At 39.3% G+C, this 19,377-nt stretch overlaps 1 protein-coding gene across 1 annotated transcript; it reads right to left on the bottom strand.

The window, feature by feature from the left end:
- Nucleotides 1–9: 9 nt before the first annotated feature.
- Nucleotides 10–19,020, bottom strand: tbc1d10c (TBC1 domain family, member 10C; the record flags this gene model as incomplete). The annotated part of the gene is made up of 10 exons (XM_079839822.1): nucleotides 18,925–19,020; nucleotides 18,551–18,663; nucleotides 18,023–18,119; nucleotides 15,070–15,177; nucleotides 13,535–13,641; nucleotides 13,306–13,420; nucleotides 10,734–10,799; nucleotides 10,458–10,647; nucleotides 6,503–6,663; nucleotides 10–3,138 (listed from the first exon to the last, which is right to left on the bottom strand). The coding sequence occupies exons 2-10, from the start codon at nucleotides 18,661–18,663 to the stop codon at nucleotides 10–12; spliced, it is 4,086 nt and encodes a 1,361-aa protein (XP_079695948.1). The 5' UTR covers nucleotides 18,925–19,020.
- Nucleotides 19,021–19,377: the final 357 nt, after the last annotated feature.

Raw genomic sequence — 19,377 nt, 5'->3', positions numbered from 1 at the left:
TCTGATTATTTAAAAGTAATTGTCGGAAAAGGGGGCCGAGTTTCTCCTGGAGTGAGATGTCTGAGAGTCACTGTTCCCGGGGGTCGCAACGTTATCGACACACTTCCTGCTGAGCACCTGGAAACTCTTCCCTCTTGTCTGAGGCTTTTTCCTCTCTTTTTCTTTGCCCTTTTCCATCTCCTTCTCTCGTTTCTTTCTGTCTTTCTCTTCCCTTTCTTTTCGCTCTTTCTCTCTCTTCCGTTTCCTCCTCTCTTTCGCCGTCAGCTTTTCCTCTTTCTCGCTAAAGTCCTGGATGAGGATTTTGGGGACGGGGGTTTTACTGGTCTCCCCGCGGAGACGGCGGAACAGGCCCAGACGTTTTGGATTGTCTGACTTTGTTGACGAGTCGGGCTGAGCGTGTGTGTCTTGTGTGAGTGTGCGTGTCGTCTTTTCTGAGTGCATGTGTTCTTGCTGCTGTGGCTCTCTGAAGGTTTCCTCAGAGAGGATTGTGGGATAGGAAATCCGCGAGCTGGAAGTCCGTCGTACGCGGAGCTGAGCTGGTGGGACATTTGGGTTTGGGGATTTTGAAGATGGAATTAAAGGTGGAGACTCTAACTCCTGGCTGTTTCCAGGTGTTGCACTTTCACTGTTATGAGGGTTGCCAGATCCAGCACCACAATCATCTGTATTACACTCAGGGTTGCCAGATCCAGCAGTCACATGATCTCTGTTGTCCTCTGCAAGGTCAGATTCAGTTGTGACATGCACTTCTTTGTAATCTGGGTTGCCAGATTCAACTGCTGAATCCTCTGTATTACTCTCTGGGATGTCAGATGCAGTTGTAACATGCACATCACTGCATTCTGGGTTGCCAGATTCAACAGCTGAATCCTCTGTATTACTCTCTGGGATGTCAGATGCAGTTGTAACATGCACATCACTGCATTCTGGGTTGCCAGATTCAACAGCTGAATCCTCCGTTTTACTCTCTGGGATGCCCAATCCAGTTGTAACATGCACATCACTGCATTCTGGGTTGCCAGATTCAGCTGCTGAATCCTCTGTAATTCTCTCTGGGATGCCAGATTCAGTTGTAACATGCACTTTATTTTCTGGGTTTTCACCAGCATAACCCACTAAATTACTCTCTGAATTGCCAGATCTAACAACAATTTCTACCTGTTTGCTTTCTGTTTTTTCAGATTCAGTGATCGCATCTGTCGTGTTGGTTCCAGGGTTGCCAGATCTAGTTGTAAGCGCATCTTTGCTTTCAGGGTTGCCAACAGCAGAATCCACTAAATTGCTCTCAGGGTTGCCAGATTCACTTGTAACAAGCACATTGTTGCTCTCTGGATTGCCAGATTCAAACACAATCTCCACACCATTGCTTTCTGTTTTGCCATGTTCAGTGGTAAAATCTATCGTGTTGCTTTCAGGGTTGCCAAATCCAAGAGGAACATGCATTTCATTGCTTTCTGAGAGGATACTATCATTTGCATTGTGTGTGAGGTTGCTTGTTTCTTCAGTAGTATTGCCTTCACATGTATTTTCAGACCCTGGTGATTTATCTTCTTCACTATTTTCGGGATTGATTTCACCGATTTTGTTGTTGTCAGATGTGGCAACAGCGGCAGCATCCATGTCAATGCTTTCAGAGTTTCTAGATGCTAGTGTTGCATCTGGTTCAAGGGTGTTGGTGCCATCAGCAGTATCCACTTCACTCTGCTCTGAGTTGCCAGATCCCACTTTATCCTGTGTAGTGGAATCCATTGGACAGTGCACTAACTCTTTGGATGCAACGGCAGCATCGTTGTCATTGCGCTCTGGCTCACTTGATTGGGATTGCTCTCTGAGATCTGCTGATCTCTCAGTTTCACTCTCTGCTTCAGATGTTTGCAGTGGGCTATTGTCTCTCTCTTCTAAGCTTGTATCTTGTCTGTCTTCCTCCAATCTCTCGTCATCTTTCTCTTCAAGCATCTTTGCAGGCTCTGTTATCTCTTTGGTTCCCTTTGTCTCCTCAACATTAAACTCTTCTTGCTGAAAACCTTCCTCCTTGTCTACATCATGTTTTTCACCAGTTTCTTCATCTTCTTCTGTAGCTGTGTGTATGTACAAATCCTCTTCTTTCTGCCTTTCTGAATGTTCATGCTGAACGCTAGATGTTTGAGACCTCTCTTCGTCCTGGACTTCATGTATCTGTACCTCTCTCTCTGGGATATTTTCCTCATTTTGCAAGTTGTCTTCAGTTATGATGACAATTGGCAACCTATCTTCTGTTTCTTCTTGTTGTTCACGGTGTTCTGTTTGTATATCCTCTTCCTGGATGGTGCTATCTGGCTGTATTTCCTCTTCCTGTTTACAGAAAACAGTCTGTATTTCTTCTTCCTGTGGTGTTTCAACAGGTGTACTTTCTTCTTCAGTCTGTTCATTTTGATTTGTCGGTGCTTCTCTGCTCTTATCATCTTGACTTCTGTCTTTTTCTGTGTTCTGTTTATCCTGATGTCCTTGCGTTTCTGTTCTCAGTTCATCTTGATTTATGTCCTGTTCATGATGGCGTGTCTCCTCAATCACACACCCAGCCGTCCTTTCTTTCTCATCACCTTGCGTTGTTGCTGAATTATCTTTCTGTTGGTTTAAAGATGCTTCTGTATGCTCTTTCTCAAACACATCAGAGTCAATACTAGAGGACACCACAACTGAGATGTTTGGATGTGTGTTGTGGTCTTTGTGTTTGTGTGTACAGAGCTCATCTGTTAGCCTGTCCCGTTTGTCCCTTTGCTCCCCAACAATACCACACACACTTCTCCTCCTCATCTCCTCATCGTCGCTCTCTTCCATCACACTTCGTGAGAATTTTCTTCCCCCTCCATCCCACTCCTCTGTGTCAGTCTTACTGCTCCTCTTCCTCCATTTCTTGCGCAGAACCGAAGGAGAAAGAGAAGAATGTGAGCGCATTAGAGGAATAATAAGGCTCCCCTTATGTCGCTCCTTCTTTTCGTGTTCCTTTTGTTTATCCTGCACACTCTCCCATGCCATGCGGTATCCGTAACAGCGCCCTCGTGGGTCAAAGGTCGAGTTCGGTCTATCTTTTTTCCATTTCTCCAGCTCTTTCTCAGTTTGCTTTTGCAGGTCCGACAGGGACAGGGACACTGAACATACCTGAGGGTGCAACAGTGTTTTTGAGTAAAGAAATCTATCAGGACTTAAGGCCTGTTCACACTAACAGGAATGTTCGGCATGACATTTTTTGAATGTGATTTTCCTTTTCAGACTAAATGCGCAAAACGTCTGGATTTTGCCATGAATAATGGTTGAATAACATTAAATATGGCTGCAACTTAATGTGTAAAAACATGGCAGACGGGCTGAATGAAAATTCAAATTCACTCTCTGGCAGCAGGTGGCAGTTATAGAAAAACAGAAATACTCTGGTTACCCCGGTTCACCCTGCTGGTTGTAGGACAAATGAGTGGTGTATAAGCTATCAGGCTAATCGGATGTCTGTATGCTATCCTAATACTTAAGCTAACTAAAACAAACAATGGCTACGTTTACATGCACACCTTTAATTTCAGTCGGAATGAATTCATTCTGACTGATGAATCCAAGCATAGTGTTTCCATGTACAACAAATAAAGTGATCGGGTTGATGTACGAATATACAGAGTTTAACGCTGTTTGCACACACTATTTTCCTACATTAGGGGCCTTCGTACCGGGTAGTTCTAGGAACATAGGTCTAGCCACCAGGGTGGTTCCCCGAGAACTAAAAGTTCCCTTAGGAACATTTTCCTGGTTGCATTCGCACCGCCAATAGAACTGTGAAGTGACGTAAGCCGCGCTTGTTGTTGTGACTTATTTTGACACTGCTGAGAACCCCAAAGCCTGAGCAAACAGCTCTCACATTCTCCATCTTCATTAGTTTACCATCTGTTTAACAGCCCTGTCTAACACATTATTTGAAAGAACTGGTATACAAGGAAAGTAGACAGTAAATGAAAAAGTATTAGCGTTTGCTGTGCGGTTGATGTCCTATGTCGCTAGCTGAGCAGAAACACAATCATGTTTCGCTTGGTCCCCTCGAAGTTGCGTTGGATTTCCTCCTTAGCGTAAAGGTTGAGAGGTCCATCTATCACTGTTTTCCATGTTCGTAGAGTTAGTTTCTGGAGTAAATGTATAGACTGTAATCTGTCTGTCTAAGCAGTTTTTTAAAAAAATGGCGGTACTGGTGTTTCGCGCGCCTTCGGCTGATCAGTGTACACTTACGTCACTGGTGGTTCCTATTGTGTTAGGTTAGACCCTACTCTGAAGTAGAAGCTAATTTAGTTCCCCCAAAAGGAGTTCCTAGAACTAAAATCGTTCCTGCGGTGCGAACACAGCAAAATCCGGCCACTTCCGCCAATAGTTCTAGGAACTATGAAAAGGTTCCTCCTCTGCGAAAGCCTCTCTAGCTTATTTTCTTTGTTTTAAAGAGCAGACTTAATATTTATCTATTTCGGGTCCTAATTAGATGATGAGCACATGAACTGTCATGGTCTGAAATGTGAGTGTGGTTCGAATGAAATATGAACGTAACACAGACTAAAGACATGTAAACAGAACGTAACACAGACTAAAGACATGTAAACCAACCAAAAACGGGAAGATGAGACCCTAAAAAGGACAACTTAACTTATTTTCTTAAACTTAATTTTAAAAAAGAAAGAAAGACATGAACATCTTGGATGGCATGAGGGTGAGTAAATTATCAGGAAATTTTCGTTTAAACTAGTCCTTTAAAGGGGTCATGAATTGAGAAATCAACTTTCCCTTGAGCTTTTGATAAATAAAAGGTCATGGTAATATAAGAATATCCTGTAAGTTTCAGAGCTGAAAACTTACTTGTTAGTCAAAGAAAAGCTTTTACTGACACCAGGCCCAGCAAACGATCGATCTCAGAATGTGCCAGGCTATGACGTCAGAGTGTAGTGAAGCATCGCCTCAACAGAAGAAGAACAACGCCTGATTCTGTTGCCCCGCCCACCGACTCGTGCCACTAACATAACATAGGCCTACAGAGAGAGCTAAACCGCATCGAATTTCTAAACATACCGCATAAGCTTCATTCGGATTCCGATATTATGAATGCATGGATGAACTTTATTTTTAATGAATATCCAGCTCGCGTGGGGAAGACATTGCGCATCTGTTATTTCATTTCAACACGGATTCGTTTGTAAACGAGACTGGATTTGCAGAAGGGATGAGATTACATGAATGGATGAAGAAACACACTTATGTGAGTAAAAATGTTTTTTATATGTGATAGTATTGCGTTGTTACAGATTGTTTTATATAGATCTATTGATTATGTGGACGTGTCTAACTGAACATTAGCACGCTGTAAAAGGCTAAAGAATCCTTTATTTGTGGTGTTGTTGGTTCATTGCGATTCGAGATCAGACTAGAACATGTATGGGCAAGGACTTGCAAAGCACAACGTCCCGAGGCTATGTGTTTTTCAGACGGGCTACCAAAACGTAAGCCCGGCATGCCAACGGACTATCTTAAATTGTGAAATAACATTCCTTTCTTGATGTGCGTTGTTCACTCTCTTGACTTGATATTTGAAGGTAAAATACAATCGCGGAAGTTTTGATCATGCCGTCTGCAATGTACTTGCCGTGTGTGTGCATGTGTGCATGCGCGTGTGTGTGCGTGCGTGCGTGTACGGTTCGCGGTTATATCCACAGATCCACAGATGTTTGTTTGATAAAGATATTTTGCGAGCCCTGTGGGATGAATAATTTTGGTTGCCGTTTTTCACATTTAAAAAAAATACCTTCTCTTTTTGGTCTGGACCAAGCGAAACAAATTACAAGTGTGAATACCCCCTTAGAATAAGTCATTTAGAGTCATTTATGACATTTTATTTAACAACAACTGCAGCTTGTTCCACACATCTTCTGTCATAACGGCATTTATACGTAATTGCACGTGCAGAGTACTTTCAAGTTTTGGTTTTCAATCCGATCAAGGGTTTACATGTTGTCTCGATCAGATTAGAAAAGGAATAATTTTATTCGGATCAAGCTCAAATGGATCGATTAACTGTATCAATCTGATTACTAATGGATTATTTGGTTGCATGTAAACGTAGCCATTGGTGGTCATTATAACCGTTCAATATAATGTGATTTTGTAGGAATTGTAATCAGGCGACAGCATCCACTAAACATTCAAATGGGATCACTTGGGGTCCTAATGTAGACTTGACTTCAAGAAATTTCTGACGATACAATTTCTGGATTATTCCTCTGCTATTTACTGTAACACGCCAAAATAGTCCTTTCATGGGTTTCTAAGAGATGAGAACATGTTACATTGACCGCATACGAATGTTCATGCCAGTCTGAATAGATGCATTAACAGCCATTCATTCAAATTAAGATGTTTATCGCACCAGATTTTCACACGGAACATTGATTTTGGTGTGAACAGGCCTTTATTTAAATTGGTTGAAATACATTATCAGTAACATTACCTCGTGGATAAAGGCATCAGTCTGCTCATTTTGGACACGCTCTTTAACACCTCGCAGTCGTTCCAGGGTTTCCATCTGTCCATCACATTCTTTTCTGTGCCGTCCCTCTCCCAGACATCGGCGTACCAGCACCACAGCAACCTGAAACAAAACACGCACACCTGCCACACACACACACGCAAGCTGTGGTCACTACATGGACTTCAACAACATGCCAAGTATTTTACAGTAAAAGAGTGATGGTACTTGACTGGACAAATGATGAACTCCAGCAGTATTAGTGGCCCATAAAACCTTTTCCTGTGACCTCAGAGCTAAACAATATAAATACACTCAGCACTGAAACTAAACGCTTACCTAGCCTATGCCTATGTGCCTATGCTCTAATTTAATTTAATTTATTTCTTTATTTGATAGGGACAGTGTACATTAATTGACATTGCTGTAAATGCACCAGAGTTAGCCAAAAGGCTATTTTTCATCTGTTGTCCCTGGACAGATCTTAAAATTGTCTACCTAAAAACACAATAAAAAAGATTACAGAGAACAATACAAATATAAAAAGCAGTAAAACAGATATAACTCTTCAATCCTGTTGCTAAATACGGTGTACAAATTTACTATAAAACAGACATGTTGAAAAAAACAAACAAACAAACAAACAAACAACAAGATTTAATAATCTGTGGAATCTTGTCACCACTGAGTAAAAAAAATAAATTCTCACAACTGTGAGATATAAACATACAATTGCAAGTTAGAAAGTCGCAATTCTAAGAAAAAAGTCTGTTTGATTCTTAATACTGTGTCGTTTTTTTGTTTTGTGATGGTTGTTCATGAGTCCCTTGTTTGTCTTGAGCAGTTAAACTGCCCAATGTTCAGAAAAAATCCTCCAGGTCCTGCAAATTCTTCAGTTTTCCAGCATCTTTTGCATATTTGAACCCTCTCCAGCATGGACTGTATGATTTTGAGATCCATCTTTTCACACTGAGGACAATTGAGGCACTCAAACACAACTACTAAAAAAGGTTCAAACATTCACTGATGCTCCAGAAGGAAACACGATGCATTAAAGGGTTAGTTCACCCAAAAATGACAATTCTGTCATTAATTACTTCCCCTCATGTCGTTGGACACCCGTAAGACCTCTGTTCATCTTCGGAACGCAAATGAAGATATTTTAGTTGAAATCCGATGGCTCAGAAAGGTCTGCATTGGCCATTAAAGGTACTAAAGTCCATCTCACTACAGTGGTTCTACAATAACTTTATGAAGCGATGAGAATAGTTTTTGTGCGCAAAAAAACCCCTAAATAACGACTTATATAGTGATGGCCGATTTCAAAACACTGAATCATGAAGCTTCGAAGCGTTATGAATCAGTGAGTCGAATCATGATTCGGATCGTGTGTCAAACTGCTGAAATCACGTGACTTTGGCGAAACAAACCGCTGAATCGACTCACTGATTCATAACGCTTCGAAGCTTCATGATGCTGTGTTTTGAAATCGGTCATCACTATATAAGTCGTTATTTTTGTTTTGTTTTTCGCACAAAAACTATTCTCGTCGCTCCATAAAGTTATTTTAGAACCACTGTAGTGAGATGGACTTTGTAACGACGTCTTTAGTACCTTTTATGGGTCTTGAGAGTGTACAGTGCATTGTGCCAATGGAGGCCTTTCAGAGCCATCGGATTTCAACTAAAATATCTTCATTTGTGTTCCGAAGATGAACTGAGGTCTTACAGGTGTCGAACGACATGAGGGTAAGTAATTAATGACAGAATTTTCATTTTTGGGTGAACTAACCCTTTAAGAGCCGGGGTGAAAACTTTTGAACAAGATGTCCAAATTTGTATCAGTTTGTTTTTTTTTCATTTAGTACTGCCCTCCCGGAAGACAAATTAAGTACAATTTACCTTGATCTTCTTTTTTGTCTTGTGGACTATATGTAAACATCTTTTATGTAAAATATTCAGGACAGTACTAAATAAATAAAAAAAAAGCATTTTGTATGATCTCTTATTTTGTTCAAATTATTCACATTTTCACAGATTCTGCAAGGGGTTCACAAGCTTAAAAGCAGCACTGCTTGCTTCTGGCCTCTGTCTTGGTCCTAAACGCTTAAAATGGTGGCTGTAGGAATGGAAGTCCCACTCTTCAGTTAGAGACAACAGGTTTTTTTGATATCATTGGATAGTTAACATAATTTAATCAAGCAGTTTAGAGTTGTACTTGCATAATTAGAAAAGAGAGTGTAACCGTCAGTTTCTGGAAGTAAAAACATTAGTTTTCTCCATAGGGAAATTGTTTTTGAACGATAGCTTATAAACCTTTAAAAAAACAGACCTTCAGTGAGTTCTGAGGTTGTTAATCGATGGTATATGCTTTGCATTATTTAAACCGATTTTTTTAAATGCTCATATCTAACATAAGAATTCTTGGTTAAAAACTACATTACACATGATTCTACAAAAAACTCCACCAATCAGAGAATTGCAACAAGCGACTTGCGCCAAAAGTCTCTGACAGTCCCATGAAGCACTACAAATGACGAAATGCCATCAGTCTCCATACGTTACTTCCTCACTACTTAAATATGTGTTTATATGTGCATATTTTGCAATAAAAAATAAAATGTTAGCATTTCTATAAAATATCCTTAAATTAATAGTTTTCTATTTCTCCACTGTTTTTAAATTCGATTGTGATTTGCAATGCTTCATGGGATTGTAGTTCTTTCCCTCACTAAAGCCATTAAGGAAACAGTTTTGTATATTTATTTTTTCAATTTTAAAGGTCCTGTTCTTAGTGATCGCATTTTTCAAACTTTAGTTAGTGTGTAATGTTGCTGTTAGAGCATATATAATACCTGTAAAATTATAAAGCTCAAAGTTCAATGCCAAGCGAGATATTTTATTTAACAGAAGTTCCCTTTCAAAGCCTACAGCGAACAGCTGGTTAGGACTACATCCTGGTATTTCCTGCTTTAATTACGTCAGTAGAACAGTTTGTCGACTAACCTCCGCCCACAAGAGTACGCGAAAAAGGGGGCGTGGTCTTGTTGCTCCCGCGTGGAGAATAGGAAGTGTTGCGTTCGGTTGCGTTTGTATAGTGTGTTTGTCGCCATGTCGTCGAGACGCTGTAATTTTCATCCCGGAGTCAAGTCACCTTTGTTTGGCTTTCCCAGGGACGCTGTACTTAGAGATCATTGAGCGCATGCATCCCCGTTTTGGTAAGAGGCGTGACCTTTCCGGTAACGTGCGCTCTACGTGCGCTAAGCTGCAGTCGAATCACAACACGGGAACCGCTGGCACAGTCAGAACTCGTTACGTGTTTATGAAGGAGGGACTTCATAGAACAGGGAAATCTTTCAAGCCGTTTTGAGGACAGTGAAAACAGCGGTATACAGATAAGTAAATTGTGTGAAAAATACTGTGTTTTTTACACGCGAAACATGAACACATGTTATCTTGCACACTGTAAACACAATCAAAGCTTCAAAAAAACACGAAAAACGGGACCTTTAAATACCTTTTTTACCTCATTGATGGTTAGTTTGGTTCATAGTTTAACCCCTAAACAAAGACTTGTTCCCTAGGGGGAAAATGAATGAATAAAACTACTTTCCGAACCATTGAAAAAGTGGACGGGCACTGTTGCCCTCCATAGCTGACATGGGGCTTTGCCAAGATGACCGCCAAGCGAACTGACTTGCCTTAAAAAGATTATTATACTACTCACATGATCACAGTTAAACTCCAATCGTCTGACACTTTTTGTTGCAGAATAATAAGGGTGAGTGACATACTTTTGTAAAAAGGGACAAATATTGTAACAATGGCATCCAATATCTGAATTTTTTTTGCCATTTGTAGTCCGTATAATGTCTAATGCCACAGCCAAAACAACAATTACTTAGTTGTATATAGTTGTTATAAAGTTTAAAACAAACCATAACAGAAAAAGAGATCCCAGACTCTGAGCAAGGTGTTGAAAGGCAGGTGGCGGCTGTAAAGACACATCAGCCAATCAGTGGCAAACATGAGAGGCTCCACCCCCTGATTCTGTAGGTGTTTGTGTGCAGCTGGACACAGCTTCTTTAACAAACTTGAGAGAACAGCAGCGTCGAATAAAACACCTTCCTAAAGAGAAAGGATAATACAAGTTAATTTATCATTTTCATACACATTTAAAAGTTGTTTTCATGGTTACAGTGAAGATGCCCTACCAGCAGAGGGCTGTAGTATCCAGGGAGGTAGAGCTCACTAATCTGCACCAGACACCAGAACGCCTCCTAAAACAGAAAGACAATCAGTTATGCTATGTGATGTTAGCAAACAATGCTGAATATTTCCGTATTAGCCTATGCAAGTAATTTCCGGAATAATAACTGGACACTGCTCATGAAATAAAAAATTAAACAATAGTAATGAGGTCATGTGGCATTAAATGGTAGTTCACTAACGTTTGAAATGTTTATCATTGCATATGTTTCGTTATGCAATAAAAAAAATGACAGGTAGTATTAATTTGCAAACTTATCCATAGATCACCCTCAAAAAATATTAATTAGCCCAACTGTTTTCAACATTGATAATATCAGAAATGTTTCTTGAGCATAAAATCATCATATTAGAATGATTCCTGAAGGATCATGTGACACTGAAGACTAGAGTAATGATGCTGAAAATACAGCTTTGATCACAGACATAAATTACATTTCAGAATATGTTCAAATAAAAAAAGTTCTTCCCTCTGGTGCTCTTCTGACATTTTTGACAGAATTTTTTTTTTTTTTTTTTTTACATATTTTTTAATGGTACGAAACTTGGTAAAGGTTTTGGCACTTGCTATGTGAACACAATAAAATCATGGACATCCGAAAGGTTAAATGGTCCTAAAAAAAATCACAGCACAGTTTTTCACAGTCAAAAATGGCCGCATTGGAAATTAATGGGAGATGAATTTCATCTAGTGGAAACGTCTGGTACTGCGCCTAAACAAATTCTAACTGAAAGCTCATTTTTTGAGATGTCAAGCTCAAATTTGGAACACCACTTGTTTTGATTTATTTATTTCCTTGGCGTTTTAGAGTAAAACGTGTTTTTGAAATATAAATTTCATATAAAATTATAGTATTTTTGTTCATTTTCCATAACAATAAATGTCTTTAAAAAAGATCAAACTTAAAGGTGCAGTGTGTACATTTTAGCGGCATTTAGCAATGAGGTTGTGAATTACAACCGCTCATCGCTCATCCCTTTTTAACTCGTTATCAGTATAAAAGACACCTGTCCACAACCTCAAACAGTCAGACTCCAAACTCCACTATGGCCAAGACCAAAGAGCTGTCAAAGGACACCAGAAACAAAATTGTAGACCTGCACCAGGCTGGGAAGACTGAATCTGCAATAGATAAGCAGCTTGGTGTGAAGAAATCAACTTTGGGAGCAATTATTCGAAAATGGAAGACATACAAGACCACTGATAATCTCCCTCGATCTGGGGCTCCATGCAAGATCTCACCCCGTGGGGTCAAAATGATCACAAGAAAGGTGAGCAAAAATCCCAGAACCACACGGGGGGGGCCTAGCGAATGACCTGCAGAGAGCTGGAACCAAAGTAACAAAGGCTACCATCAGTAACACACCTTGCCGCCAGGGACTCAAATCCTGCAGGGCCAGACGTGTCCCCCTGCTTAAGCCAGTACCAGTCCGGGACGTCTGAAGTTTGCTAGAGAGCATTTGGATGATCCAGAAGAGGATTGGGAGAATGTCATATGGTCAGATGAAACCAAAATAGAACTTTTTGGTAAAAACTCAACTTGTCGTGTTTGGAGGAGAAAGAATGCTGAGTTGCATCCAAAGAACACCATACCTACTGTGAAGCATGGGGGTGGAAACATCATGCTTTGGGGCTGTTTTTCTGCAAAGGGACCAGGACGACTGATCCGTGTAAAGGAAAGAATGAATGGGGCCATGTATCGTGAGATTTTGAGTAAAAATCTCCTTCCATCAGCAAGGGCATTGAAGATGAAACGTGGCTGGGTCTTTCAGCATGACAATGATCCCAAACACACCGCCCGGGCAACTCAGGCATTTCAAGGTCCTGGTGTGGCCTAGCCAGTCTACAGATCTCAACCCCATAAAAAAATCTTTGCTGGGAGTTGAAAATCCGTGTTGCCCAGCAACAGCCCCAAAACATCACTGCTCTAGAGGAGATCTGCATGGAGGAATGGGCCAAACTACCAGCAACAGTGTGAAAAAACCTTGTGGAGACTTACAGAAAACATTTGACCTCTGTCATTGCCAACAAAGGGTATATAACAAAGTATTGAGATGAACTTTTGTTATTGACCAAATACTTGCTGTATTTTCCACCATAATTTGCAAATAAATTCTTTAAAAATCAGACAATGTGATTTTCTGGAATGTTTTTTCTTCTTCTCATTCTGTCTCTCATAGTTGAAGTGTACCTATGATGAAAATTACAGGCCTCTCTCATCTTTTTAAGTGGGAGAACATGCACAATTGGTGGCTGACTAAATACTTTTTTGCCCCACTGTATTACACACTGCACCTTTAAGTCTGTGCTCTAAAGCATTCAAGATTTACAATCAAAGTTGGAAATTTCATTTTCAGGTCTATGCTCAAAATATGAATAATTATTATAACTACAGCATAAATATAATTTAGTACCATAAAACCTCCTAAAATACAAAATATTAAATAAAAAAAAAACATTATCAAACTAAAATATAGTACATGTCATCGACTGTATGATCATGACAGAAGCAGTACCTCAGCGGGCATGTTCATCAGAAGGACAGCGGCCACTGGACCCTGTGCCTGACAGTAGCCCTCGTCTGGACGGTACTGAGTGTACGCTTTCAGGACCTCCAGCAAGTCCTTCTGACTACTCACACAGAAGCAGACCGAATGAGAAAGAGAGGTTTATGAGTAATGTTGTGAATGATTCATAATGCTACAGAGCACATTGCATTTAGCATGAGAAGGGAAAGGACAGTACCCATGGCCGTCTTTGGACTGGAACATCTCATGGAAGGGAAATTGTCTGTCTGTGTCTCTTTTGATGACATCGGTCCATCCCTGATGATCTGGAGCTTTAACTAGATGCTAACACAGAGCAAACAAGGCTTATACACTGCCCGGGCAAAAACAAGACACTGTTTGGATTTAAGGCAAATGCTTAAGAGTCTATGATTGGATCATTAATGCGGTGATTATTATGTTTCTAGCATGTTTTATGTTTGACAACAGTTACATCACAACATTTATATCCATCAAGAGGTGCATACATTTTTGGTCAAGATCTTGTATTGCCAATGCAAGAGTCGATCACTCTAAAGTCTCCTCCAGCACATCCCAAAGACTTTCAGTGAGTGAAAAGGATTCTTCATGCTCCCTCACAACCATTCGTTCACAATCTCTCATAATGTGTCTTCCTACATTTTGTTTAAGAAATGGTTATTTAAGAAATGAAAAGCTACACACTTAGGGTTAGAAGAACTGTTGCCAAACATATAACATGCTAGAAACATAATAATCACTGTGTAAGGTGGTGCCGATCGGTCTGGGCCGAGAGATGCCGTTCAGTCTGAACAGAGAAACCGTGATTTCCCGGAAACAAAGGACTTTCCCAAAGATTACCATTTGAACAATTCCCCAAATACACAACAGCCCCACCCGAGACACATCACACTGAGACACACACACCACACATTCACACCCTGCACAACACCCACTGTATAACTCACTCTCCCCCACGCTGAAAACTCATTCAAAATCTATGCAACATTAAATGTGTACAATGTGTAACTATGCATGTTTAGTATCATTTGAAACATATCGGTGTGTCTGGTAAAACGGTCTCATTCTCCTAATCATAATGCAAACCTCCAAGAAGTTATGTAAGTTGATAAAAATACTATGTCCCACCAAAAGGTGACCCCCCACAGATCATCTACTCAAGTGCCTCCTGTATGTAAATAAGTGCCCTCCTTTGCAGAAGTCTAGAACCCATTCAAACACAGATCCTGATTGCCCATTAGTGACCCCCCTGAATGAGGGACCAAAATCTAATTATAACCTCAAACACCACCATTTGTCGACTTATTGAATTATCTGGGTATTTAAGGGAAGGTGATACAAGAATCGGGGAGTCTGTATTGAAATTTCCCACACTTGTGTGTAGTTTTTCATGACCAGGTAAAGATTTCTAGAATCCTTGATTCTTGAAATATTGTTTTTGTATATGATTGATTGATGCTTTTCACTCTTTGAGTTGACTTTTGATTGATGTTTCTTACCTGGTTAATAAATCGTTATGTTTTAAACTTACCACAACGCATTTTGTGTTATTAACTCAGTATTTCATGTTATAACCATAACAGTACGGATATATGCCTAAGACACGGTTTTACAACTGCAAAAATGATCCAACCATAGACTCTTAAGCATTTGCCTATGCTTGTCATATAGTGACTTTTTTGGCCGGACAGTGTATAAAAATATACAAACATACAAATGCAACCAATCACTTACCTCGTAGAGCTCTTTGTTTTTGTCTTTTCTATCCTTAGCTCCACAGAGCAGTGGCCAGCCCTTTGCCCTGACGGAAGCTGGGATGCCCTTCTGACATTGACCTTTGACCTGAGACAAAGGAAGAGAGCTAAGCGATGCTCATGCTGACAATTAAATGCTGTTTTGACTTCCAAATGATGAACTCATATTCATACCCAAATGCATTAAATAAGATGACCCCACATCTTAGATACAGTGTTGGCACCCTTGGTAAATATGAGCAAAATAAATGAGCTGTGAAAATAATTCTGCATTGTTTATCCTTTTGATCTTTCAAAATTCGAACCTTTCATTGAAGTAAAACCATTGTAAGTGGGGAAATCACATTATGAAATAAACGTTTTTCTCCAATGCGTGTTGGTCACAATTATTGGCACCCCTAGAAATTCTTATGAGTAAAATATCTCTGAAGTATATTCCCATTCCTTTTGTTTTTCTTAGCACACCAGGTTGACTAGGAACATAAAATTATCCGGCCATGACTTCCTGTTCCACAAGAGTATAAATATGAGGAAACACAAAGGCCAAATTCCCTTAATCATCCATCAGAATGAGTAAAACCAAAGAATATAAGCACCGTGAAGAGGAGAGATTGAGTCGACAAAGACTCCCCAAGGATCACAGATGGAGAATTGCAGAGATTAGTTGAGTCTTGGGGTCCGAAAGCCTAAAAAAATTATGGAACAGCCCCTACATCACCACAGGTTGTTTGGGAGGGTTTCAAGAAAAATCCTCCTCGCTCATCCAAAAACAAACTCCAGCATATTGAGTTGTCAGACACGACTGGAACTTCAGACGGGACCTGGTTTTGTGATCAGATTAAACAAAAAAAAGCTTTTTGGCAGAAGACCCAGCAGATGGATTTGGTGCAAACAGGGATAAAAAGTCCCCCATGCCCACGGTTAAATATACCGCTGGATCTTTAATGTTGTGGGCCTATTTTTTTGCTGGAGGTCCTGGACATCTTGTTCAGATACATGGCATCATGGATTCTAGCAAATACCAACAGATAGAAAATCAAAACCTGACGGCTTCTAGAAATCTTATAATGGGCCGTGGTTGGACCTTCCATCAGGACAATGATCCAAAACAAACATCAAAATCAACACAAAAATGAGTCACTGAGCACAAAATGAAGCTTCTGGCTATGGTAGTTCCCTGACCTGAACCCTACAGAAAACTGAAGAGAAGCAGCACCAACATGGATCTGTGAATCTGGAAAGATTCTGTATGGAGGAAAGGTCTCTGATCTCTTGTCAGGTGTTCTCCAAACTCATCAGGCATTACAGAAGAAAACTCAGAGCTGTTTTCTTGGGAAAAAGACGTTACAATAATTGGGTGCCAATAATTGTGGCCAATGTGAACTAGAGAAACGTATTTATTTCAGAATGTGAGTTTCCCCCCACTTTCAATGGTTTTACTTCAGTGAAAGGTTAGAATTTTGAGATTTTTTTTAATGAAAGATCAAAAGGATAAACAATGCAGATTTATTTTTACAGCCGCCTTTGCTCATATTTACCACAGGTGCCAATATTAGTGGAGGGGGAAACTGTATAGTGTACATAGAGGAATTTGGCACTCATTTACAGCCTGCAGTATTTGACATTCAACATCCTGTATGTGGGCCCACTGACAACGACATATGAAGTCTCACACAATAATCTGACAAATCAATGCTCAAAGAATCAAGACGATCAGAAATAGCTGAATACATTTACTTTTAAAACTAGAAATTACAGCTGTTAAATTTACACATAATCTGAATATGTTATTATTCTCTATACTGTCCCTTGTGAAAAAGAAATGCTCTTAATTGTATTGTACTTCAAATCTTACAAGAATATTTTTAAAAACTACTTGTAGGCAATCTAATATTAATTAAATAAAATGCACTTTAATTGTATTTAAAGAGAGTACACATGATATGACTGTTTCTTAACACACTTAAGTACACTTTAAGTGATTTTTGTAATAATCAACACTGATTTAATAATCTTTTGGCATGCTTTAAAGAAGAACGCTTATTTTGATGTGTTGACTAACATACTAAAGCACATGTAAAGTACTTGATTATAATTATAACTGTAGTGTTATTCAATATTACACTTACATTTAAAATATTTTAAATGTCCTCAAATGCAACTTCCTTATTACAAATGTGGAATGACAAATATATTCAGTATCAATAGAGAAACAGAAACAATAAATTATATTTTAGTTTACCATAAATCTTTTTCAGGACATATAAATGTTCTAAATTCCCACAAAAAAGCAATAAGTTCAGCTAATGCATTTGTAAATTTCAACAATAATACATTTTCATTTAATATTCAAATAACATGCAATTAAATGTATTAGTATGCATAGCATATTATAGCCTACATAAACTAAACATACTATACAATAATAAGTGTATACATATATTATACTATACATAAATACATTATAATATAGCCTACATATATACTATACATAAGTAAGAGTATAAGAATAATATAGTACAAGTTAAGTATAGTATCAATAAGTAATATGTACTATCTGTAATAAGTAATATTTTTTCATTGGCACATAATTGCTCATTTTTTTCATGGCATGGTTATAAAGTTAATACTTGAATTAACATTTTTTAAAGAATAGTGGTGTGCCACCTCAACGTTTGAATTTGCCTGACAATTTTTCCATGATTTTCCATGTGAACTATAAATGTCTTCTATATGTTAAATATGAATTTCTCATGTCTCTATGAGGATTTCTATATGGGTGTAGATGTAACTGGGGACAAAATATGAATAAATGTCTGAATGATGGATGGGCCCCCCATGCCTAAATTAATATTTTAAATGTGCCAGATGTAGATATGATCTTTCTTGTTAATATATGCAAACACAGGTTAACAACAGCGAGATGCACACACCTTGTTGCTCTTTTTCTCCATGACTTGCTCCCATTGAGTCATGAGGCTGAGCCATTTGGACTCTCGATGTCTCACTAACTCTGGACATGGACCGTCACTGTCAACGACACACACAATCAGCAAAACTACACCAAATGAGACATTTTCCAATCAATCACACCTCTCCCCTGCTTCCTAACTCACTCTCTACAAAGGCGTCTCCATACCAGTGCAAAGCATGAGTGTCATAAGAGGCAAACACACAGAAAACAGGAAACCACACTCTGACAGGCCAGATATCTCTATAGCAACATGACAGGATGTTGAGAAGGAGAAAATGAGAGTAAGAGGTGCAGAAGGTAACGGCTGCGTATAAATCGTGAATTCGTCAATACAACACAGGATAAGAAATGCCTTCTGAAAATGATTTGTCCACTGATCAGACACTGTATAACACACACACTGTGCTCAACTAGGGCTGGGAGTGACAAACACTTAAATCGACCTCTAATCTGTGATGGACGGGAGTGAACGAACATCAGCACAGACCTGTCAGTTTCTCCATTTCCTAAAATGAAGCCAAAGCGGTTAGTCTCCACGACCGTGACCTCCGGCCCATGATTCCCCTCCTCATCCTCGCTGTGGTCCGGTTTAACAGACATCTATGTGAACAATACATCCAGAAACGGAATTCTATGTCAGGCTCATTTCAGGTTGGAAAACAAGCGCCATATCAAAAGCAAGTTTATCTGCACGACACAACATACATGACAACGTTTTGGTAGAAGAAAGAAACTGTTGTATGTATTGATTTGAAATTAAACCCTGTTTCCTAATGAACACCAGTCACAGAGTTATCACTAATACAAAAGAACAATAGAAAAACAAAGTTGTGCAATAGAGGTCAATAGAGCAAAAATTACCTTCACGCTTCTGCCACAATGAAAAGTGCAGTTGTCCTCTGATGGGAGGGAAGACAACTGAGACTAAGACTTCCGCTGTAAAGTCAGCTAGTGTGTGGTTGTGCGTGCGTGTGTGTGTGTGTGTGCATGCGTTCGAATCACTAATGGCTAAAGGAAAGGGCAGGTTGGATCCTTCTTTATTATGAAAATCGAATAGGCCAGTGATTTCATGTGTTAACCATCATGAGGAAGTGAGAGTGCAGTTTCACTAGAGCTCTGCAATGTGATGATGGCACACTTCATGTACAACTATTTTAACCTTATATTAATTGAGAGACTACTAATTGTGAAGGGAGATGAAAACTTTCTGATAATTTATCATTGGCTTTATTTTCAAATATATTCCAAATGCCTCATAACACTTTAGAAATGCATCCACCACGCTATACAGATAAAAATAAAAATGTTTCTTGC

Source organism: Gobio gobio (genome assembly GCF_949357685.1).
Source record: "Gobio gobio genome assembly, chromosome: 16".
Taxonomy (NCBI): Eukaryota; Metazoa; Chordata; class Actinopteri; order Cypriniformes; family Gobionidae; genus Gobio; species Gobio gobio.
This window is presented reverse-complemented; position numbering and strand designations above follow the sequence as displayed.